The sequence below is a fragment of the Dryobates pubescens genome, chromosome Z (genome assembly GCF_014839835.1).
Source record: "Dryobates pubescens isolate bDryPub1 chromosome Z, bDryPub1.pri, whole genome shotgun sequence".
NCBI lineage: Eukaryota > Metazoa > Chordata > Aves > Piciformes > Picidae > Dryobates > Dryobates pubescens.
In genome coordinates, this window is record NC_071657.1 from 33000320 (window position 1) to 33025743 (window position 25424).

Sequence of the window (25424 nt, forward strand, 5' to 3'; positions counted from 1 at the left end):
AATCCTTACAGAAATTAATCTTCAATTATCTTACAGAAGTATCTGTGGAGGAAACCATCAAATTCAGGATAACACCAACACTTACAGAAGTGCTTGAAGCTGTTGTTTTTGCATGCAGTTTGATGTAAGAGGACCACAACAGGCCCTGACATCGGGGGCGGGGGAGGGGAGGGAAGGAGAAGAAGGGGAAAAAAAAGCCAACTTTCTAGTCAGATGATTGCAGCCCTAGGATACTGCAGTCTAAAGCAACAAGGACACTTTTTAACATCTGTGATTTTTATGGAAAATAGGTCTGAAGTATTTCTGTGATATTATAACCTTAAGTCAAGAGTTCCAAGTCATTTTCTGCTATTAAAGGAATCACCTTAATTTTTTAAAATTCTCTCTTCCAGATGCACCTCAAATAATAAAAAAAGAGGTGACACGTCAGAAATCAGCAAAAAGGCACAGTTACATCACACTAAGGCCTCCCTTAAGTGATAAGCAGTCAGTGCAGAAATCATTCAAGGAAGTGATGCAAAACTAAAAAAAAAATGTACAAATTAACACCTTCTGTCAGATTATGGTAGCCAAAGATGCTGAAACAGGTCATAGGCAGATAGCATGAGATAAAACAGAAGTCTGTGGAGAGTGGGAAACAGAACTGTTTCACAAGGTACGAGCTTAGCATACTTGTAAAAGGACAAAGATAACCACAGGTTACTAAGCAACCGTATTGATTGAAGTCAAGGATATTGTGTCAACAAGTCATTGCCATGTAGATCTCAAAAGGCACGACATGAAAATGTACAATACTCTAGAAAGTTTTAACGTATTTGTGCAGTGGATTTAACTGGGGGGTGGCTGCATCTGTCCACAGACACCATTTTCAAGAAACACTCACTAACAAAGGCAAGAAGAGGAGATGTTCTGGGGATTATTCTATGCATCAAGTCACAAAATGCAAAGGAGAAATAAAAAATAAAGCTTGAAAACTGCAACACAAGTCTATGTCCATGGAAAATTGTTGCTTGAGATCTATGTTCTTGTAGGAGTAGAACAAAGTAACAACTGAAGCAAACACACGTTAAGACACTGACATACAGTACTTTAAACACTGTGGTTTTTATGCCTAAAAAACCCCTCCACACAGATTCATTTTGCCCTGGGTGCTGCACACCTCTGTGCCTCTCCTGACTAAGCTCTTAATGCATTCTACCAGGTCAACCAGCCAGGCTACTCCAGGGCATCATGAGTGATGAAAATATAGAACCTCACCCACAAATGACTTACAAAGCCACTTCCTGAGAGGAATTTTACTCATTTACATAAGTAAGACAACACCAGAGATATGAGCTCTTCTTCCCAGAAGTGAATCAGAGACACCTTGGGGTGTAGGGACTTCAGAGCGTCACTGATGAGAAGTGCCTGGTGACACCAGTACAGTCAACTCTCAGACATCTGGACATAGACTTGGGCACAGTCTGGTTTCAACTCACTCTGCAGGCACTTTATCTAGAGTTTTACTTGGTCAGCAGCAGCACTTGGTTAAGTACACTGCCTTGTATCTCTCCCCCCTTTCCACACACCTCTTAGAGTACCCTCAAGTTTCAGCAAAAACACTGAGAGCACCTGTGATTCTGATTCTTGCAAGTGAAGGGTCTTTTGCCGTGCAGATATGGGAAGCTCTCTTGCACTCCCATTAAAATAATGTGATGACAGGGAATAGGCATTGTACACAGGTGCTATCAGATACCCATCTCAATAGCTCCACAAAACAAAAACTTCCTTTAAAGTATATTGCTGAAATTTGCAGAACATAGTTCACACTCCCAAGGTTATTTTAATGAGATGGAAATCATTCTGTAATCTCCAGCTTCAGATGAACAGAAGTAGGAGGTTAGAATTCTTAACTCTAAGTCTGAATTGCTCTGAAAGAACATATAAAGTATGGCAGTTTGTTTCTGATTATAAATGTATTTAAATTGTTGCTCAGCATACTCAGGATATACTAGTATGTCACTCATCCATGAAGCTGAGGTCAAGGACACACTACAGGTGGGGGAGGAAGTGTCAGCACATCTTTAAGCAGAAGTAAAACTGCTAGAGAAAACCTTTTTTCTACTATATCTAAATTCAACAGAGCACACCAGAAAATGACAAAGCTGGTGCATGCATCATCAATACTGTGCCTCTCACCCACACCAGATGGTAGAGCATTTTGTTCTATTTATTTGAAGCCTGCCTCAAATATCTTTAAAGGGATTTAAAATTCTGTAACAGGAAAGAAAGAGTTCTATTTGAGAAAGAGTATGGGCAACCTAGCATTTCTCACTGCACACCTAGCAAACAGAGAAACATGAAGATGTGAGACTCTTCAGGAAAGACAGAGAAACTGGTAGGCAGTTGTCCTGAAGAAACAAGCCCCGAAACATGCAAACCCAATGGATTAAGCAACTGAGAATGTGCAAACATGGACACTTCCGGGGGTCCAGATGGCCCAGATAAATGTGTAGCACGTGTAACTAACCTTCTAACACAGCTGTGAACTGCGTGTGCCCCTGGCTGTGTTTGGATATGCCCCATCTTGTAGGTTCAGCTATCAGGTTTCTCTGTTACCAAAGGGCATTCATTGTCTTGGGACAGTATTTAAAGCAGATTTGCCTTTTTCTCACCCAGAGAGCAACAAGAGCCAAATGCTGGTGGAGTTGCAGCTGAAGAGCTTGTCCTAGCAGGCAAACCAGAGCTGAGCCTTGCACCTGGACACCCTGAGAGCCCTGTGCCAGAGGCAGAAAGGGGAAAAGCCCTGAGAGAGACAAATCCCACACAAGCCAAGGGAAGGCAACAGAGCACATAGGAGAGGCCCTTAACCTTCTCTGAGCCAAGGGAAAGCTCCACTGTGAACTGGGCACAAGAGGAGATAGGCCCTTTAGCCCCCTCCGAGCCAAGAGCCACTTGAATTATATATAGGTACAGCATCTGGGAAGACAGCAGACAAAGAAGCAAGCCGCGAGTACCCGGATGGTTTCAGAATCCCCCTTGTGGGAAGCCATAGATCACAGCACCTTTAGCAGCAGTTTAAGTCACTGTATTGGAAATTCTCAGAGCTGTGTTTACATTGCTTAACTGTCTTCTGCTTAACTGTGGAATGTAATACCCACAAACAAATAACAGAACCTGTAAATATACTTTGTAAATAAGTTACAGCAGTGTCTGAAGATACCACTGCCCAAATATATAAAAATACATTTTGTTACAGCAGTTAGCTACAGATGTATTCCTTCCTCTTCAAGAAAGCCAGGACCACTCCCTTCTTGAAACACTGATTTCCAGGAAAAACTGTTGTGCAAAGTGGCTGCTTGTGCTATACCCACTTTATGTTAACATTAAAATGAGCCAGTTACAAGGCTGGACAGATGGGCAGAGTCCATCATGATGGCATTCAACAAGTCCAAGTGCCGGGTGCTGCACTTTCGTCACAACAACCCCATGCAGTGCTACAGGCTGGGGTCAGAGTAGTTGTGTGGTCGTTTGAGGCTGTGCCTTTAAGAACAAACACTGCTGGAACACACGGGCTAATGTTTTTGGTACTAGAACCAAAACATTCTGATATTCTAAACAAATTTCATTGGTTGATAGACAAAAATGCAGCTTTAGATTGTGAAGCAGTTAATTTTTTTTTCCTCAGTTCAGTTCGGCTTGGGGAGTTGGGGGAGTTTGGGTGATCAGCCTGTTCTCCCTGCCTGCTCTCTCTGCGAACTGCTGGAGTTGGCCTTCAGATAAGCAAACACTAATCCTGCATGGGCTTTTGAAGCTTACTAACAACTCTTTTCCTTAGTAACTTGCCTTTCTCTCTCTCTAACCCCTTTTTGGAGAAAAAGGGAGGTAGCGGGGGAGAGAGGGGGTTACAAGGAGGGGATCCCTCCGTCGGGGAGGGATTTTTGTTGTGTTATCTGTCTTTGCTGTGTATTTCTGTGTATATATTGTAAATACCTGTATATATTGTGTTATATATAACCTGCTTTCCATATATGCTTGTAAATATATAGCTTTTGCTCTTCGACTGAGTTAGCTGTGGTTTCTTACTCTGTGGAGGAGGGAGAGCTAAGCCCTCTCTCAACCTACCACAAGTTGGAAATCAGCCAGGCAGAAAGGGACCTGGAGGTACTGGTTGATAGTAGGCCGAACATGAGCCTGCAATGTGCCCATATGGCCAAGAAGGCCAATGACATCCCAGTCCGTATCACACTTGAACGTGTCCAGAGAAGGGCAACAAGGCTGGGGAGAGGCCTTGAGCACAAGCCCTACGAGGAGAGGCTGAGGGAGCTGGGATTGTTTAGCTTGAAGAAGAGGAGGCTCAGGGAGACCTTCTTGCTCTCTACAACTACCTGAAGGGAGGTTGTAGCCAGGTGGGGGTTGTTCTCTTCTCCCGGGCAACCAGCACCAGAACAAGGGGACACAGTCACAAGCTGCGCCAGGGGAGGTTTAGGCTTGAGGTGAGGAGAAAGTTCTTCACAGAGAGTTATTTGCCATTGGAATGGGCTGCCCAGGGAGGTGGTGGAGTCACCATCCCTGGAGGTGTTCAAAAAGGGATTGGCACTTGGGTGCCATGGTTTAGTTAGTCATGAGGTGTTGGGTGATAGGTTGGCCTTGATGATCTCTGAGGTCTTTTCCAACCTTATTGACACACACACAAAGCCCAGTCCCTCACTGCTTTCCAAGACAAGTCAGAAACATATCCACAGCTGGCTCATCTGGCCCACTGCATCTCTTCCATCTGTTGATTCTTGTTACAGAGTTTCTTCCTCTATTTGTCCCTCCCTCCTCAGGAGTGCACTCCACAGGCTGACTTTAGGACACTGCTCTTTCTATGTTCACTGCCAAGGCCATTACAGTTATTGACGTTTTGTTGAGATATGCACACGAGTATCATGTTAAAAAAACCCCAACATCGCTGGACAAAAAAAACAAAGGGGGCGGACTTTAAAATAAATTCCAGGTCTGCAGTACAATCATTACTCCTTCTTTTTCCATGTCAGAAAGCAAGTTTCTCAACTGTCTACAGCAACAGTGAACAAATTATTGCTGAAAGGTCTTTTCCAACCTCAATGACGCTCTAGTTCTATTTGATGAAAGAACCACGATCCTGCTGTTTTAACTTTTAGCCACAGGAATACTAATCATGCCTATTAGGCCTACCTGGAAAAAGATCTTTGCATTTTGGTCTGATTCTACAGACCAGTATGAAACAATGCTACTTCTACAAATCAACCCCCATCTCTAATCTCTCTCAAGAAATAAAGTTACATTTTAAGACCTGTTTATGAAATCTCACTTAAACAAACAATTGCTATCCAAGCAAAATCTGATACATCAGATGTTGCACTTCTACAGAAAAAATAGGTTTCTCCTTCTGTACAACTTTAATGTATTCTTCATTAAATGGAAGTTGTCATTACTCTAAGTACTTTACCATTTCAAATAAGAGGAAAAAGGAGCAACTGACCTGGTCCAGAAAAAGAACACCAAATTCAGTGAAGCAGATTTTTCAACAACTGCATACATAATGACAGCAAAAACACTTACCTGCTAAACATCCACATCCCATCATGATCCAGTGACTCAGCGTGCAAGTGATCCTATTAAAATCAATTTAGATACTAATGCAGGCTGCGAGTCAGAGCCTGCACTTTACCATGCAGCATTTGCAGTGCCAGATTTTTGGTAACAGTACACTGACCATCTTGAAATGGTCTTTCTTATTAAGTATCCAAAAAATACACCATATGCAGTATGTGACAACATACATAGGTATTTAATGCAGAAAATAGCAGCTTATTCTGTGGTCTTCCCACTTACCTATGGCTTGGCAGAAGAGGCGAAAGGGTCCCCCGACAGTAACATACTGTGCCTGGTCACTTAGGAAAGGTGGCAACAACATGACCTTTACAGGGTCTGTGCTAGACCAAACATCAGGCTGGGTACTGGTGGGTGAAGGAGGTGAATCACTTCTCACACAGGAGAAAAAGGAGGTACCAGTAGGAGGGAAAGTTATAGGAGATGAGGCTGTGTGACAGAAGAGGACAGAAAAGAAAAGAGAGGAAAAAAAAAAAAGAGAAAAAAAAAAAAAAGAGAAAGAAAAAAAAGAGGGTACTAAGGAAAAAAGTTGTAAGAAATACATCACACACTGAAGAAACAATGCAAAAAAACAAATGAATTTTAGAAGGGTTATAAGAGGAAGTGTCCTTACACCCCTAGACAAGAGCACTTTCTTCCTTCACCCATATTTGTTTTTCCACCCTTCCAACCCCTCTCTCACGAGTTACAACTCATTCAACTAGAGCTGAGGAGAGAATCTGCTTCAAATGCACTACAAAAGTTTTTGCTTCCCTCCCTTAAGCAAACCACAAGGAACATTAGTGCTTGCAATATGGAAAGTGGTGGAACTGTGTTGAGTTCAAGAAAGTCAGGTTTTAATACAATTTATTTTAATATTTATTCTGTTATATGTACATAATTAAAAATAGAAAAATAAAACCAAACTGAATCTTATAAAATATAAACTGTTTACACTAAGATGGTCTAAATTATGTTTGTGTGAAAGTCCAACAGAGAAGCAGCCCAGGCGTACTGCTATTTACTGTTAAAATGTATTCTACTCCTAGCAATAATTACAGAAAGATGCAGTGAGAGGAACAACTCTTCCAGACTGTACCGCACACAATGCTTTTACAGACAAACAGTGCTGCTGTGAACCAAGCTGAGAACAAATGCACATTTTCACGTTTGCAGCCATGATTCACATGAACAGTTCAAACAACTGATTGTTTGAGCAGCTCCAGTTTCAGTCTCCAGTTGCATAGGAGATTGGAAATTGTCATCCAGAAAGGGTGACACTGCAAAGACTTGTCACAAAAAGAAGCTGAATTATTTCTGAACTGAAAGAAAAACACAATTAAAGGCAAGTTTTTCCTCATCAGGCTGTATCCTAACAGTCCATTCCAATGAAGCACTAGCTGAAGTACTGTAGTTCATTCTTCTTGATTCCTGTTTTGTCTCCACAGTGCAGAAAACTTCTCTCCATGTGACTGCTGACAGTTGCTTGCCTGTACTGTTTCGTTGGACAAAACAAACGAAACACAGAAAGAAAACTAAAAAATCCTGTTTTGTACAGAAAATAGAATATGACTATGTCCAGTTTGCTGCTCAGTGGGAGGAAACCAAACAAAACAACAACAAAAAAGGCGGCCAACAAAAAAAAAGGTGGAAAAAAAAGAAAAGCATTATTATTTCCTCCTCCTTCCCCAGTTACTCCATGTTTTGTACTGATACTGTTGTACCTAAAGTTCTAGAAAGCAGCAAAGAAAAAATACCTTTACACAAGATTATCCCTGAGAAGTCTTACACAAATCAAGCCAATGCTATCCCCATTATACCTCAAAATCTTGCTTAAAAAAGCAGTTAAAAAAAATTAACTACAGCCAACTAAAGAGACCTAGTGTTCCAAACACAAAGCATAAAACTAATCACTAGAAGCAAAGGGGGGAAAAAAAATGTCCTGTCTGGACAAAAGTCTATAATTTACCAATCTGATAAACTAAACTTAATTTCCAATTTGGAATTAAAATGAAACTAGGTATTTATTTTTTTTTTTAATGGCAGCTAAAAATATGTGTAGACTGAAGTACTTTTTAAAGCCAACTGAATTATAAAGATACTCTTATTGTATGGAAGAACAGGGCTGAAGAACAAGCAGGTAACTGCTAAAGTGAAGCGCTTGGTGAGGGGAAAATCTGGAACAAACGATTGGGTATCTGAAACTGGCCATTTAAAAAGAAAAACAAAAAGACAGAAAACACAAGATGCTATGGTCTGCAGACAAGAACACCACTTCTCTCATCTTGCGAGATCTGAATGCAAATTGGCTTGCTGTACAGCATAAGCATGTATCCCCACTATGGCTCAGCTGTCACACACACCGTCTCTGTGCTCAATTAGCTAGCCACAGGACCACAGCTGATTTTCACCACTGAAACGGATGATTGGGTCCTTCAGTCCCCCTCTGCGTCTGAGTCGGCATACTTGAGCTCACACTTGACATCAAAGGGCTTGTCCTTGGCCTCTCGGGATGCCTGCAAATCTGCAGACTGCAGCTGGCTGTTCCCGCAGTCAGGCTCAGTCTCATAGCCGGTGTCATGTGCCGGCTTTGGCTGCTCCCCGCTCTGGTGGCTGACACTGCCCTGCTCCACCAGCGTCTCCTTCACGCTTTGCTCGCAATCAGAAAATTCTGACTTTGTTTTCTTCTTACCAAGCAGCATGACAGAGCGAAATTTCAAGCACTGCCCTGGCAAGTACCCTTTGTAACAGTTGTAGGAGAGCAGGCACAAGAAAAGAATAAAAAAGAAGAGGAAGAGGAACATCAACAGGAAGTTGTCATTTGCCTTGAGGAACATCGTCTTTTCTGGGACCGCGTCAGGGATTGAATTGAAAAGCTCTGTGTTAGAGGCTGCACTTGTCAGGACAGAGCCAACGGGCTTTGTTACTATCTTTGCTGTCGTTACCGGTACCACATGAGTAGTTGAGGTGTGAGCAGTAGACCCCTCGGTTGACACTGCTGACACTTTTGGCTCATCACTATTACCTTCTGTTGATGCAGCTGCTGCAGTGGGCCCCACCGTGGTATGCTGGATCTTTTTCAGTTCCAAAACATGTTTGGCCAGCACTTGAGAGAATTTCTTATTCTTCACTTTTTCTTCTGACAAGCATTGATAAACACCACTGTCTCCTTCTGATAAATTGAAGATGAGCAGTGCCTTTTCCAGCAGACGGTACTTGGGACTCTCCACTCTCAACACATCATCTTTGAACTTCCAAACTACCTGTGCCAGATTGGACTTTTGAGAACACTTGAGCTCTGCTGTGCTCCCATGCTTGAAAGTGTGCTGCAGGGAGTTCTCGCTTACTTTATCTGGAACATCAAAATAAATGATCAGCAATGATTCCCATCTGCTCTGATCTGTACAGTTTCACAAGACTGTGCTATGGTCTTAAAGGAAAAGTGAAGACAATGGCATTCAGATTACCAAGGCCAAGACAATAGCATGCAAAAATCTCAGGCAAATAACCAAGCTACAGCTGCGTGCAGGATATCACAACAGACGAAAAGATAGGGCACCTTAAACTCTAAGACAGTCTCCACTCCTAGATCAAGAAGAGACCTTGTTGGCTGTCAACCAGAGTGCATCTGAGACAAGTCTTTGTTTGGAGAAAAAAATGCTGAATATAGTACCACTTTATATGTAACTATCTATTTTAAGTAACTCAGCAATGACAAAATGTGTATAAATTGAACAACTGCTGTCACTCAACCTAAACACCTTCCTAAGAAATATCAGCACTTATGTCACACTCAATGCAGCACTAGAAATTGGCAAAAAAACCAACATGCAAAACTCTCACGGTGGTCCATGTCATGCTTGGATTAGAAATAAAAACAAAGTAAATCAAGCTCCTAAGAGGTTTGTTTACTGCAATACAAATCTCCTCTAATACAACTGTTCTTTAGGAAATCCTTGATCTGGTGGCAGCAGCACATACTATAAAGAAAGGATTTGTGGTTACTTGCCTTAAAGCACTATGGAGGGCACTTCAGCTGCTCTGTATCATGTTCTGAGTCCCCTTCTCACCATAAACCCAGCATTATTAGGATCACTTCACCTGATCCGGCAGCAATAACCACACCCTTAACTAGGCTCACAGTAGACTGTCAAATGCTGTATCACAGACAGAGGCCTCTGCACTGTAAGTACTTATGGTAAATATTGCATTCATTCCCTGTTCAGGGCTGCTGAGGTGCCCCTGTTCATTTCAGGGGTTTGTGCACTGCACACTGAAATGTACACAAACAGACATTTTAAGACAACATGCAAGCTGTACAGATGCTTCAAAAGCAGTATCTCATACCTTTTAAAATAAAGATGAATGTCCAGATAATTGCAAAAACCAAGCCAAAGCAAACTATTTCACTACTCCACCTAAACATGTGAAATTGCTCTTCAAGGTTTTACTCACCAGAACAAGAAGATGCATCTCCACCTATGTTCTGAATCCAGGTTCTGTAAAAGGAAGTCCAAGTATTACAACTACTTCCTACAGGCTGCCCATCTTCTCATACTAGGTAAAGTTCATCTTAGCTAAATTGCACAAGCAGACAGAGATGGATAGGAAAAAGTCCACATTTGAAAGCATTCAGTTAAAAAGTCTGTAGGGGGCACGACTGATGCAATACTGGCTGTAACTGTGCGGTAATCAAAGGGTACCATTACCTTTCAGTTTCACTTTCTTTAAAAATATCAATGCAGGAAGCTTCAAGGGGTTTCCAAGCACAATAAGGATCCCTTGCTAAAACACAGTCAACACAAGTGGCGTACTTGTCACAGAATGCCAGGGGAGACTGAACCACACCAGAATTTGAACCAGCATAGAGGTATCTTCTGCCCTAAAAACAAAAAAAAAAACCAAACAGAAAACAGCCAATCACTTTCTGAGATCTGTACAATACAATCCACAACATTCAAAAATTGAAAACAAATAGTTGTATACATACAGACACGTCTGCAAAAACTGGAGCATATGGGGAATAAGCATTTTGATTAGCTTTCATTTCTAGAAAGGAAAGGAAATACATCCTGACAATATCCAGCAATGCTGAAAGTGCAAAATGAGAGAAGAACAAAACCCTGAAATAGATGCAGTTTATGAGAATGGAAATTAACCAATTCTAACTATGGCTCATTCCACAAATACAAATCCACTGACAATCTTTGTACAAGGCAAGGCAAGCCTGTGCTGATGACAGGACTGCAGCAGGCACACGCAAGCCAGAACAGGCAAGGCTTGCCATATATAGAATCTGCTCCTGGTTGACTCAAAGTAGCCCTGATGCCTTCAAGCTCTTTACCTAGCAGGGACTCTGAACCTGAATGACCACCAGCCTTACAAGAGTCAAAAGCAGCTGCCTACTTGTCACTCAAAGGAGAAGCACTGGATAGTATTCAAAAGAAATGGCACTGGCATGACACCTAGCAAGAGTGGGCTATAAACACAAATGGCTGTTTGACCCACTGTTGCTTGGGATCCTAAACAATTCTTACTTTGAGCATGGCAGGAAAAAGACCACATTCACCTCAAACATCCTTCTTATAAAAGGCAGGCAGCTGCCTTATTTCACTCACCTGTTTCAAAGCAGAAGGAAACCAATGTCTAAAGGCACACAGTGAATTTTTACATTATTATGCAAAGGCTCAAGAAAGGGGCCTGTGCTGCAACCCAAAAAATTGCATGTGACTGACCCTCTAGTCCTTTTGAGAGGCTGTGCATACAAAGCTGAACAGCACACCCCATCTTGGATGCAGGTTGGCCTCATCCTGAGCAGAAAACCAAATAAATGTATCAGCAACCTACCACAGCTGTCAAGGCCAAAGAGACAGATCCAAGCACAGAGTGGTTCTTCCTGTACTACAGCCACATGGATCTCAGCTTGCAGACATGTACTTAGGGGTCATGTCTGCAGTGAGACAGCATGACTCCTGAAGAATGAACTTGGCCACAAAGTAACAGGCAGACTGCCAAGAAAGACTTCTAGTTGAGAAACATTCTCCAAAGACCTCATATTTGTGGTGCAAGACTTTTGATCTTGACATCAGAAACAGTCTTAATTAGACAACTAACAGGGCAGTGTATGAATGAACCCACAATTAGAAGAATGGACATTAGCATTTTTATTAGGAGAGCTGGCTACCATTATCTTCTATTACTGGGCAAATGCTGAAACCTGTTAAAGCAAGGCATTTGAAGTTTTCTTTGCAGATAAAGCAGAAAAAAATAGCAGTTATATACACACATACAACACACACACATAACACATGGGAAGTTGCTAGTGTAATGCATCATACAAAAATACTACAAACATCTCTGAAATCTGAGCATGGAAGTTTTTAATCACTGGTTTTTGTTTGTCAAAAGTATACTCTATCTTCAAGGCTTCTTTCTACTGTAAGCATGGAAAGAAAAAAGTGCACAAGATGAGCTTCAAAGAATTACAGCATAACTCTTTCTTCAACTGAGTTGACCACATTGGCATATGAAGTTTTATTAATATCACACAAAAATAAAAGCTGTTTCTAAGATATTTTGGCAGTATTCCTAGATCTCTAGCTACAGAGCACTTACACATCACTGAGTAGCTATGGAATGCCAATACTACTACCAGATATGCCAAAACAGTCGTTGTTTCCTTAAGAAACTCTGAAGCTTCACTAGTTGAGGGGTTTGATTCTACAAGCCACTGTAATAATTTCATAGACATTCACAGATCCACAGGGCTGAGTAAATGATTACCCTTCCACTGTCACAGAACCTGGAGAACCACTCCAGGACTAAACCAAGTGACTGTTTAATAGTGCAGAACAACTTCTGGGTTTGGAGCCTGCGGCAAGTCTTGCATCCCTTGGCTGGAGCCCCAGCCTGTGCCCTGCTGGGCAGATGGAGCATCACCAGAGATCCTCAGTCCTAGCCACACCAACATGACTGTTCCCACAGTACATCCAGCATGCAGGAGCTGGTGAGATTTCAGACAGCAGAAACCAATTAGTTGCAGAATTGTTGGTGTCTCTACTTGACAAGAGTGTTTTCTGAGGTGTCCTTCCTCTGAACAGATACACCACCAAGGGCTTTTTCCTCACGGATTTGCAATGTCCACAAGGGGTCAGGATTTTTACACGACTCCTAACCTGGAATTTGGTCTCTTCAAACACCTTACAGCTGTAGCTGCAGCACATGGAATCCAAGCGAAGACCTGCAGTGAAGACCAGAGCTACCCTCACCTTCCCAATACCTTCAGTAGCTTGCCACCTAGCAAATGAACCGAAATGCAGCAGGCAATACATGGCACAGCAGCTGGCTCTGTGCACAGTGACAGTCCTCTTTTGTCCCTGCAAAGTGGTACTAGAATGCTCCGTGAGAGAACAAAATGAGTCTAATACTGTGATGTTTATAGCACTTACTTTTTTGGATGAAAGTAAGAGAGTTTGGACTGGCTCAAAATTTGGAAAAAGCTGTGTCTCCTCAATGATATGCATCCCATTTTCATAACTGATGGCTTTGTGCAAGGCTCCTCTATCTGAATGAAGAAAGCAACATATTTAAGTAAGATTCTTGAAATAGAAAAGAAGGTAAAAAATGGCGAATTGCTATAAATTGTCTCAATAATCTGCTGGCTGCTCATCTGAAGACTTCACACAGCTCTGTGTCAAAGGCAACCATTAAGCTTGCCATCAAGGAGCTCTGAGCAAGAAATCACAGTATCACAGTATCACAGTATCACAGTAACTAAGGTTGGAAGAGACCCCAGGGATCATCAAGTCCAACCTGTTCCAACAGACAAGTAATGACCACTTAGGGAATATTTTGTGGGGTTTTGCTGCACCCATTACAGCTTAGGGAATTTCTCCTGCAATACTTTTTCAACGCATTTAAGGTTCTCCACTTAATAATCCTGGCCTTTCATTTTAAATGAAAACAGCAGCTGGTATCACTGAAATGTGGAAATCGCAAGAGTTTGTTAGAACATACTTCAGCCCAAAGAATCAGTGCCTTAAGGAAAAAAAAGTTCTGTGTAACTCACCCGTGCTGATGAACATAACATCATATATGGTCCCATTGAGTGCTCTGACTCTGTCTACTACAATCTGAGTATACTTCACATCTCGTTTTACTAGTCGGGGTCTGTCTCCCACTGGAGTCACTGAGTCATCCATTAAAGGATGATCTTTAACAAACTGCAATGTTTTGTCTGGTAAATTCAGGGAACTCAAATAGTTTGAGGCTCTGGCTTCACTGTTTATACACTAGCGGGGGAAGAAACAAACAAAAGAGATTACACCACTCACTCACACAAACGAGAGAGAATTAACATCACCTATATGCATTTTATTTTCTGCATTATGGCCTGTGAGCACACCTTTACATTATACTCATTCTATCAAGGAACCTCCCTCAGGTCTTGCGGCACTTGGACTTCTGTGATGTACTAATCTGTGAGTTTTGGACTACCTTTTTTTGGGCCCAAATTACATTCTAGGAAAAACAGTCTTCCTGGACTGTCATGCCCTTAACATCTTTTCAACTGTTACCTCATCCAGCAACAGCAACAAGATGACTGCAGAAACATGACTAATAGAGAAAAGTGTGAAAGAGACCCTGCACTATGAACATTTTAGTTTGCACTCCAGGGGATCATAGAATTATTGAATGGTTTGGCTTGGAAGGAACCTCAGAGATCATCTAGTCACAGCCCCCCTGCCATGGGCACAGAGACCTTCCAGGTATAAACCTGATGAATCTACTGAGACAATGCCATGATTGCTGCACTTCTCTTCATCTGAACTGAAAAATATTTCATATTGCCTTGTGCATACTGACATCTACTTCACTGATAGAAAATTAATATCATGACAATGAAATGAAAATACAAAACCAGCAAATAACTCAATTATAAATCAAAAATTCCACTTTGATTCCTAAACACAAAGTTCAGAATAATTCACTAGAGTGTTCTTCTATAAAATCTTTACAACAAGAACTATCCAGATTAGGGCAGAGTAAAATTAATCTTTAGTAGGTTATCTAGTATTGTCTGTTTCCTTTACTCCTAAGCACTGAAACAATGACTAGCCATTAGATCCAAGATTAAAGAAACTTACTGCACCAGGTCGAGGATGAGGAACTTCCCCATTGTACCGTACCCACTTTGTATGAGATTGCTCTACTGTAGCACTCTGCATATACTTTCCTTTTGAGAAAACCTCTTCTACAGTAGACAGATTGTATGCACACACTGCTGACAGTCCCACATTATTCCTGAAAGTTCAGAAAGAGAGGAAAAAGAAAAAAAGGATTAATTATTGCTTCTTGTAGTAAACCAACTTAGATGAAAAGTATTTAATATAGAGAAAGGTTACACTTACAGCTGCGGGGTGAAGACTCCATATATGACTGGTTCCTTCAGAGTTGGAGACTTGAGAATAAAAACATCATTGATAATATTGAATATTAAATTCTTATCAGGGATGGTACAAATCAGTCTGGCCTTGAGAAAGGAAGTCCACTTTTTCTGCAAGGTCCTTAATCCTCCTTGGTCCCTCTTTTGATATCAAAAAATAGAAACAAGGGTGTTAGTGAGGAAACTCAGCAGCATTTTTGCATTAAAGAACCACAGCTATGAAGAATGAAATTAATGAGCTTTACTATTTTCAAACACTTAATCTACAGCAGTAGCAATAAAAGTTAACATATTTACCAACAGTAAAGTAAAAAAGCCACAGGAAAATTAGTTCACAAGTATCACAGTATAACTAAGGTTGGAAGAGACCCCAAGGATCATCAAGTCCAACCTGTCTCGAGAGACCTCATGACTAGACCATGGCACCAAGTGCCATGTCCAATCTCCTTTTGAACACCTCCAGGGACGGTGACTCCACCACCTCCCTGGGCAGCACATTCCAATGACGAACAACTCGCTCAGTGAAGAACCTTCTCCTCACCTCCAGCCTAAACCTCCCCTGGCGCAGCTTGAGACTGTGTCCCCTTGTTCTGGTGCTGGTTGCCTGGGAGAAGAGACCAATCCCTTCCTGGCTACAACCACCTTTCAGGTAGTTGTAGAGGGCAATGAGGTCACCCCTGAGCTAAACAATCCCAGCTCCCTCAGCCTCTCCTCATAGGGCTTGTGCTCAAGGCCTCTCCCCAGCCTTGTTGCCCTTCTCTGGACACGCTCAAGTGTCTCGATGTCCTTCTTAAACTGAGGGGCCCAGAACTGGACACAGGACTCAAGGTGTGGCCTAACTAATGCAGAGTACAGGGGCACAATGACCTCCCTGCTCCTGCTGGCCACACTATTCCTAATGCAGGCCTGGATGCCATTGGCCCTCTTGGCCACCTGGGCACATTAATGGCTCATGTTTAGGCGGCTGTCAATCAGCACCCCCAGGTCCCTCTCTGTTTGGCAGCTCTCCAGCCACTCTGACCCCAGCCTGTAGCTCTGCATGGGGTTGCCGTGGCCAAAGTGCAGCACCCGGCACTTGGACTTGTTAAATGCCATGCCATTGGGCTCTGCCCATCTGTCCAGTAGGTCGAGGTCCCTCTGCAGAGCCTTTCTACCCTGTAACTGACCAACATCTGCTCCTAACTTGGTGTCATCTGCAAATTTGCTGATGACTGACTCAACCCCCTCATCCAGATCATCAATGAAGATGTTAAAGAGGATGGGGCCCAGCACTGATCCCTGGGGGACGCCACTGGTGACTGGCCGCCAGCTGGATGTGGCACCATTCACCACCACTCTCTGGGCTCGGCCCTCCAGCCAGTTCCTAACCCAGCACAGAGTGTTGCTGTCCAAGCCACGAGCTGACAGCTTAGCCAGCAGTTTACTGTGGGGGAAGGTGTCAAAGGCCTTGCTGAAGTCCAGGTAGACCACATCCACAGGCCTCCCCATGTCCACCAGACGGGTCACCTGATCATAGAAGGAGATCAGGTTGGAGAGGCAGGACCTGCCCTTCCTAAATCCATGTTGGCTGGATTCAACTAAAAATGCAGCATGTCTTCTACCAACACAAAGGTAAATTGAGATATAAAACCTACAAAAGACTGTACTTCATTAACACTTGAAATATTGAGATGGGCAATGCACTCTCAGGAAAAAGTTGTGAAAGTAAAGTAAGCAAGGAAGTATTGTACTGTCCCTTCAGAGAAATAAGTAACATAATGGTTTTTTTCTGTGACGTCTAAATGACGAGTATTTACTAATGTTGCACTGTGCCCTTAAACTTCCTTGATGTTAATTACTTCAATAGAAGAAATTCAGCAATGGCTTAATCCTGCAATCAGCTGCCACTTTTATTAGGGACTTCAAGTATCAAGGCTTAAATAAGTAAATATATATTGACTAGAAATCTTTCAAAGTATTTGGTACTCAAGCTGTAGCTCTTTCAAAAAGCAGGGCATAGCTGAACATTATTAGTATTTCCCATTCATTATCCAATGCCAGTAACGAAGTATAAACGCTTTTAGATTTGCAACTTGTCACTGATTCCTATTTCAAACAAACAGCAGCCATAAGCTCTCATTTTGCACAATACTGCCCCATTAATGGGTGCACTAGCTGTCAGTGGGACATAGTAAGAAGTCCCATGTAAACCTGCTTCCAGCTGCTTGTTTACTGGAAATCTCACGGTCATTATCTTGCAATGGATGCTTTGACTTCCACATTGAAATATAAAACAGCTAAGTCAAAATAAAATATTTCAGTCTCATCAAAATTATTAGGTACATTTCCTGTCACTCAGGGAGGAAAAGTCCTCAGGGAACTGATACATTCCACTTTACAAGTTCGTTAAATCAACATTTTTTACTGGAAAAAAAACCTCTTTCATCAGCAAGATTTTTTAACCAAAACTCCTGAGTACATACTTAAAGCAGCCTAACACACTGAGATTTAAACACAGCATGTGTGACAGAATCAGGTTGCCGGTGATCATTTTCCTTGAAGCTCTCACAGCTCTACTAGCTTCATAGAACTCCCAGCTGCTATACCACAGTCAAGAGCTATTCTGCTGTGGACACAGCCACAGTGAAAAACAGCTAACAGAAAGTAAATTGACAAATATTCTACCAGCCCACCCAAAGTCAGTTCTTCCCAGGAAGTTGTACTTTAGAGTTGTTAAAAAAAAAAAATAATAAAAAGGAAAAACAGGGGAGACACTTTTACTGACTTATGTGGTGGACGGGTTTTTCCACCAAGTGGTGGGAATAACTTTCAGATGTACTTAAACACTGCGCAAAATGATATCAAGCATTTGTTCCTAAAGCAACAATTATGCTTTCTCAGTTCTGATGAACTGACTGAAACTGATGATTCATGAAGATTCACTAAGTTCAACCATTCATTAGTCCACAATGTTTATTACTCTACAATAATAAATTCTAATTCTACAATAATAAATGCTTTTTAACACACACACACACACACACACAGAGTGAATTAGTAAAAGTAAACCGAACTGTCTCACCTTGCACACTCTAGCAATTCTTGGAATCATCAGTTTTCCAACAAATTCATACTCCACAGACACCTCAGTGAAAAAGAAGTATATCTTGTCATCTTCTCCATCTGTGCTGTTTTGTTCTGCTCTTATTACATCAGCAAAAACAAAATTTGGCTCTACAGACAGAATGAGAAGAATTTTAAATTATATATGAGGCCACTAATTTTGATTCCCTTGAAACCTCTCTAGAAGTTCTCTTCAGCTCAAAACTCAGCATGCATTTTCCTGCTTTCCCATCACTGACCTGCCTACACAGTTTGCTCTTCATAATCAATAGCATTTCTATAAAAGCAGAGAAAAATTCTGAACCCACAAACCCTATGTGAAAGTACCAAGATACCTGACAGATCTCTGTGATCTAATATTTCATTATTTTAACATACTTCAGTCCACACTCAAGTGTGGCTCTCTAATAGGCCAGAAGAGGTAGGTATCTGCCTCTCCTTCATTTCAGCTATTAGCTGAAACACAAAAAATGACAGTATCATTACAACATGTATTACAAAACTCAGTATCCTATACTTTTTTGGACACAATGCAGTTTTCAGTATGTGCTAACTTCATGATTTTGGCATTTTTTAGCAGAATGCCAAAACCCAGTGAGCATTCACAAAATTTAGAGATTTTTAAATTTAGGAACTCAAAGCATGAGGACCAACCATCAGCTCAATTTGAAAACCCATTAGGAGACCAAAACCATTCTCTTCCTTACTGTATCTTAACTCATGCTGAATTACTGCAAGGGTGAACAAGTAGATAAAACATAAACTGTAGGCCTCTAATGCCAGGCTGAACCTTGAATGATTTGTAGCTGGTTTTACTGCCAATGATGATAAAAATCCTGAAATTTCAAAACAGAAGCTCCTGATTGGCACACATTAGACAACTGCCTAATGTCCCAGGTAAGACACTTACACTCTTTGTGACACTGTAAAAGGAAGAAAGCATTTGGTTGGGCAGATCTTGTGCCCACTTACCATTAAGCCAAGGTATTGCATACTCTGTTCTCAGAGGACTCTGGTGAGAATGCCGTGAAATGATAGGTTCGCTTCCCAAGAAATTGTAAGAAGTACCAGAATAAAGCTCCTCATCTTTAACATAAAACCAAATGGTTTAGACTTTCTTATGCACTGGATACCAAAAAAGGATACATAAATATTTCAGACTACATAAGCTTAAACTTCCCACAAGGAAAGCTAAATAAGGATTTCCTCTAAATCATTCCAGACATGTCTTCTATGTTTATGTTTCTGCTGACCACTCTGAAGTCTGACACTTCCACACACTTGTTTATTATTGCTTTCACACAAGAAACTGGTAAAAGCCAGTATTCTTTTTGCTGTACTTTTGCACTTAACATGTAAATCAACATTTTATGCACAAACCACCATTTTTCCTGTCAGAAATGCTACAGCAGTTTTTGCTATGCCATCATTATTCAAACTCAACTATTAATAATTTAGGAAAGAGCACATGGTGTTTTTTCTCACTTCCTGTTTCATGTTATTTTGAGCTTCTCTTCTATGATCTTTTGACACTAGGGTACAACCATGAACTTTGGTTTCAACAGATCAAGATTCAGTGCTGTCTAACCATGGGATAATACAACTGCAATAAATACCTCACTCCCCTACTCTCTCTCACAGATGTCTTCAAGATAGCTAAAAAATTCTACTTGTGTCATGAGGTTTCGGCCCAGCCAGCAACTAAGCACCACATGGATGCTTGCTCACTCCTCCAACTCTATCCCATGAGATGGGGAAGAAGAAAAAAGTAGAGATAAGGAGAGTTTAATGGAACAGTACAAAGACAGATGAAACAACAGTAATGACAATACTACTAATAAAATAATACATAAAACTAGAGACATAAAACACAACTGCTCACCACCCAGAACTCACCACTACTGCCTGCCCCACTTGCTCCACCTGCTCAAATTGTGTGTGTGCTTTCCCTGGCCAGCTCCCCATTTATACATGGGGCATGAGGTCAGTATGGTATCAAATATCCCATTGGCTGGTTTGGCTATCCTGGCTGTGGCCCTTCCCCCTGCGTGAAAATCAACCCTACGTTAGCTGAACCCAGGACATTGTTGTGTTTTCTGAAGTGACAGTAGCTGAATCTACAAAGGCTACATAGGTTAAACACTCAAAAATGTAGTTTAAAAATTAAGTGTTTCAAAAGTCAATTCCAAAACAATAGTGTTTTAATGTCTCAAGAAATATGCGGAGGTTGACTATGTATTTTAATGCCTATCTACATAAACAGTAAAGATGCAAAAAATATGGATGTAAACCACCATTTTGATACTAAGCAACTGAAGAATGACAGCAGAAAAGATTATATGTTTTTATACATAATAATGAGATACATAAAGTCTGAACTCACCAACCATAACAGATGTGTAGCTTTGAGCAGGATCAAATGGACATCTGCCCTTACCATCTTCATTTTTCCCTCCAAGTTCAAATGAAATTAAGTTCTGCAAAAGGTAAGTTGAAAACCACACAAAAATGTTAGAACTCTTCCTTTCAATCACTTGACTCATACAAAGGCGACTGAAAAAATTAGCACTAAATGATGGACCATATCATCAGCTTCAGGTATCACAAATACTTTTTGGTAAGATCACGCGTTTTCAGAAAATCTTACCAAGTCCAGCAGACACAGAGGAAATGTGATTTGTGAGGGTGGGAGCAGAAAAGAATGGAATACAAAAAGCCAAATCCAGACAGACCTCAAGAAAGAGCACCCAAAAAGAACCCAGACAGCAGGAACAGCAGAAAAGTTAATTGATATATGAAAGAATTTGTGACAAAGCCAGGAGCAGAGGCAAGCAGAGACAGAAATGTCAGAAATTTCAGGGAGATTCCATAGCAGATGGAAGTCACAAAGAATGTAATTTCAATTTTAGCAGTTACTTTTATGCTGGTGCACATTACATAATTATGAAAGCTAAGAAAAGGTAAATCTCTTTAATTAAACAAGATCAATTACTAATTCAGTAAGCTTTGAAAAAGGAACACTACAGATTACTCCCATACTCATTGTTGCTCTGGGATAATGTAAATGCTCCCAAATGCTATATATACCATCACTGAAATTACAACTGTCTTTCATAATGGCAATTAACTCATTGTTTAAATGAGCTTCTTTTAAGTAACAGTTGTTACTAGGTCAAAACACATGTACATTCTTACCAGGTAGTCACATGCCGGCTGAAACGCGTTAGTTCCACACACATAGAGAAAAGTATCATTCAGCCGCTGCAAGACGCGCACATAATTGCGACACTCAGTCTGTAACACAGGATGAGAAAAGGACCAGTATGATAAACCAAAGCTTCCACATTCCAACAGAAATATCCAAATAAGATGTGTGCTGTCAGCTCATCTGTTGCTGCTACTTATGTCACACCAGTAAGGCTCGTTGATAAAATCATTTCTGGGACACCATTTCACTACAGTCTCTAGGAGCTTGAGTCCTGCAGCATCTCATTTCCTACAGCCAAGTATGTAGTGCACAGCTGCCTCAGTATATCTATCAGAGTAGCATGACCAAGCACCATACACTCTGCAGAGTGCCTCTTAAGTTGTTCCACAAAAGCACTAACTCCAAAGTCACCTGACCGATAGGAACAACTAGTTAAACACGGACTAAGTTTTAGATGTTGTCATTCTTTGTAAGCCTAGATGAAAACAGTGATAGTCATGGTTGCTTCTTAGGAGAAAACATCTAATACCATTAAAAAGCTACAAATTGCTCTTTCATCCAAGAAAGCTTCTAATTGTTTTAGCTCTAAAACAGAACAAAGAATTTGAGCAAAGCCTTGAATAAAGAATACCATAAACAATAACCAAGAAAAGCAACCCTAAACACTCAGAGGGAAAACCCACTATCAGCAACATCTCTTAATTCTTGCAGCTACATAGGCAGACACCAGCACTATTCCATAAACTACTGAAAGTATATATGTATTATCTCTTCCTTCTTACAAGCCCAACCAGGTATTTCTGTGGCTATACAGTTGCTTCAGTTTGGTAGAAAACTGGGGGTGGAAAAGAGTAAAACTAGTTTTCTGCTAGATGAGACCCTCAAACAGCTGCATAAATGCTTTTTGCTGGCACTAGGGAGCACAGTGGTGATGGGTGGGGAAGAGAACTGCCCATTTTAGTGTAAGAAATAGCAGTAGTGGCTTAATACCTTAACTCTTTGAAAGTACTGTACTACATGAACATCACAACTACAATATAAATGTGACTAGTAAAAGGTTATGACAAAAAAAAAAAAAGCAAGCATGGTAGGGCCAAACAGCCCCAGCACAAATCCAGACAGACACTAAGGTGTTTAGGCATGGTCCCCTTCTCCCCACTCCTTCCTGCAGAAAGACAGGTAACACAGGAAGAGGAACAAAGGGGACAGGACCATGCATGTCTGGAAAACAGCTCTGTATCTACGGTATGGGCATGTGTTCTGGCCACAGCCTAGCAGAACCCCTTCCCATTGGGTAACTATGTGCTGGTTTCATGCCCTATTGGTCCAATCTCGAGCAAGATTTAATATACAGGCTGATTTCTAGTTGCCTGTGCCTTGCTTAGCCTTGCTTTTGCCTTGCCTTTGCCTTGCTCAAGCCTTGCATGCTTGAACCCATTTGGACCTTTTCTGGCTAAAAACTGCCTCGAGTTGCATAGCCTAGAGTTGCCTGGTCCAGTGCCTGGGATATAGCCATGAGCACACGTACCGCAATCCACGAGAGGAGCCACGAGCTTAGGAGTCAGAGCCAAACCTGCTTCCCCTTGCCACCAGGATTTTGCCTTGCCTCAATTCACCCAGGACAAAGCAAGCACCCCAGCCTGCCATCTGCTGAAGCCAGACCAGCCATTGATGACCGCATGGCATTCCTGCCGGCAACCTGCTGTGCCTGGCACATGAGAGTGCCCCAAAGCCTCTAATACACAGTGGCAGCACTCCCTACCTGGGTACAACCAGCTGTGAGTAATTAATTAACTGCCTCTTTGGCATAACTGTTCTTGTTCACTCTCCACCCCGCCGGCTGTGGTTGAGCGCCATTTTGCTCCTGGGGTATTCTCTTTCTGTTACTTCCTCTTGGACTGCGTAAAATGGTTTAAATTGTTATAGTTGCCCAAATACTCTACATTCCCATGTAAATATATCTAACCACACATTGAACCTTTTGATACATGTGGCAATTTTAATATTAATAAAGGTTATTAATATTTTGATTAATATTGCCATATTGTTTATAATAAAGGAAAAATTATATCGCCCTTTTCTAACAATTATTACTGGCAACCCCAACTGAACCTAAGGAGTACAAAGAACACTCTTGAAGATGCAGATAACCATACCCTATGCTAGGATAATGCATTGATGGTTGTCAGTCAAAAGCTGAGCCATGGGAGAGCATGCTCACTCCCACCTCCACGAGCCCCACAAAGGCAGAAAGTTTGCCAGCTCTAAATGTAGCTCCTGGGGTTTTCTAAGTGTGAACCAATGAGGCTGCAGGTTCAGGGTTGCTGATGTCAAATCCTCACAAGTATAGAGCAAAACTGATTTCTGTATTTACAGGGCTTGCAGACTTCCAGCTACAAACCTGTGCTAAAAGACTGACCATCGACCTTGCCCAACAAACTTTCACTTTGATGTATCATTAAATGAAGTGCACTACATAAGACAATAACCTCAATCAAGTAAACCAACTCAACAGAAATAGAAATTGACCACAGAAGTCAGCACACTGGTGGTTGTGAGCAGTCCATGGTTCCCAAAAACACTGAGTGATGCCCAGGTCTGAGCTGCCAGCACTGCTGAGCTGGCAGATCAGACTGCTCAGGTTTCAAGGAGTTGTCTGAGCAGTCACATCAGCAAGGTGCTGCTGCAAGGGGCACACCTGCTGAGCAGCACAATAGGGATACATGTAGTTAGTGAAAAATGTGCTGGTGGAACACCACTGGCCTAACAAATAAACGGTACACCCTAAAGCAAAGCAAACAAAATTGTCACCCATTTTGCAATATCAAATACTATGTAGCAATTATTGCAGTAACAAACTAACACACCTGCTATCAATTACCTCAGTAAAATTAATACTGGTTTACCATTTTAATGGAAAAAACTTGTAACATTAAGCACACATCAGGGTGTATTCAGATTTTCAAATATTCACCAGCGATCAATAAGAAATTCAGAATTAAAACAAAACAAGCAAACAAACAACCAAAAGCCACTAAGCCTGTGGAAGTTTCTAAAGCTCAAGGTAAAAAAATTAGGTGACTAGCTGAAAATTCTAACTTCAAATAGTTGGAGCCTTTCTCCTTTTAACGTTACACCTTTCACTTCAAGAGAAGTAATATCTTTCTCAAAGTTCAACAGAAGTACATACCTGTTCTGATTTGCCTTTGACTGCGCATTTAGCCCTTTTATCTTCTGTGACTTTCCAGTGTAACTACGTGGGGGAGAAAACAAGCAACACAAAGGCACATTCAAATCACTTTAAATTCAATGCAAGGTCTGAAAATCTTGCAACAACACACCAATAAAAGCCAATCCTAAAATTATCTGCAGTAAAAGCAAGTCATTTTGTAAGTAGCTTTCAAAGGTTCGGAGCCATTCTTTCCTGTGAGGTGACACTTCCAAATGCATGTGCTTTAAGTGGGGTCAAACTACTGCCATTACCTTTTGAGTTCATAAGAGGTTTTCCTCAAATTGCTGATGAGGTGCCTATTACCATATGCATTAAAGAAATGCAGCTGTAACGGTTTCAACTACTTTTCAATTTCATTCTGACTTGAAGGAAAAACATTTAGAGGGAGGGGCATTCTAAGAAAAATTACCTGACCAATTTACACTACACAGAGAAGGATAACCTAGACAGTTAAAACTGGCTTTATGAGTGCACTTATGTGCTGTTGAAAGTGCCCACCACCCATGAATGTGTTCTCCGTATTAAGAACCCTATGAGGATCTTCCAAAATAGCCAGAGTGGGACTGCATGCCACACACCAAGCGTCAGCCTGTGCTGCTGATGAGATGAGAAGCAGGAGTCCCAAAAGAACTGGAGGCAACACAATGTTAGCAAACCTCTGCATGGGCTAATCTACTCCTAGAAGCAAGCTTTAGCACATCCAGAGTGTATCTGTGAGCAAGCTGGATCAGACCTGTCTGTGCACTGCTTGCTGTGCACACACCTAAAGACACAAAACAGAAGCTGAAACAGAAGAGACAGGGCCTTCATTTGAATACAATAGAATTAGCCAGGTTGGAAAA

The 25424-nt window shown here is 41.4% G+C and overlaps 1 protein-coding gene across 2 annotated transcripts in view; it reads right to left on the bottom strand.

Moving 5' to 3' along the window:
• The window catches only part of SEMA4D (semaphorin 4D), a 108589-nt gene that overhangs the window by 9778 nt on the left and 73387 nt on the right, over positions 1 to 25424 (bottom strand). The window contains exons 4-15 of one of the 2 annotated variants that reach the window (XM_054178775.1): positions 24541 to 24603; positions 21338 to 21436; positions 20526 to 20619; positions 19115 to 19228; positions 18102 to 18253; positions 15006 to 15181; positions 14742 to 14898; positions 13664 to 13886; positions 13044 to 13159; positions 10305 to 10477; positions 10051 to 10094; positions 5839 to 6045 (exon numbers count right to left, since the gene is read on the bottom strand). In XM_054178775.1, coding sequence (XP_054034750.1) covers positions 5839 to 6045; positions 10051 to 10094; positions 10305 to 10477; positions 13044 to 13159; positions 13664 to 13886; positions 14742 to 14898; positions 15006 to 15181; positions 18102 to 18253; positions 19115 to 19228; positions 20526 to 20619; positions 21338 to 21436; positions 24541 to 24603 — 1618 coding nt within the window. Of the gene's footprint in view, positions 1 to 5838; positions 6046 to 7139; positions 8948 to 10050; positions 10095 to 10304; positions 10478 to 13043; positions 13160 to 13663; positions 13887 to 14741; positions 14899 to 15005; positions 15182 to 18101; positions 18254 to 19114; positions 19229 to 20525; positions 20620 to 21337; positions 21437 to 24540; positions 24604 to 25424 lie in introns of those variants that run through there. The other variant, XM_009901472.2, reaches the window with a different exon arrangement.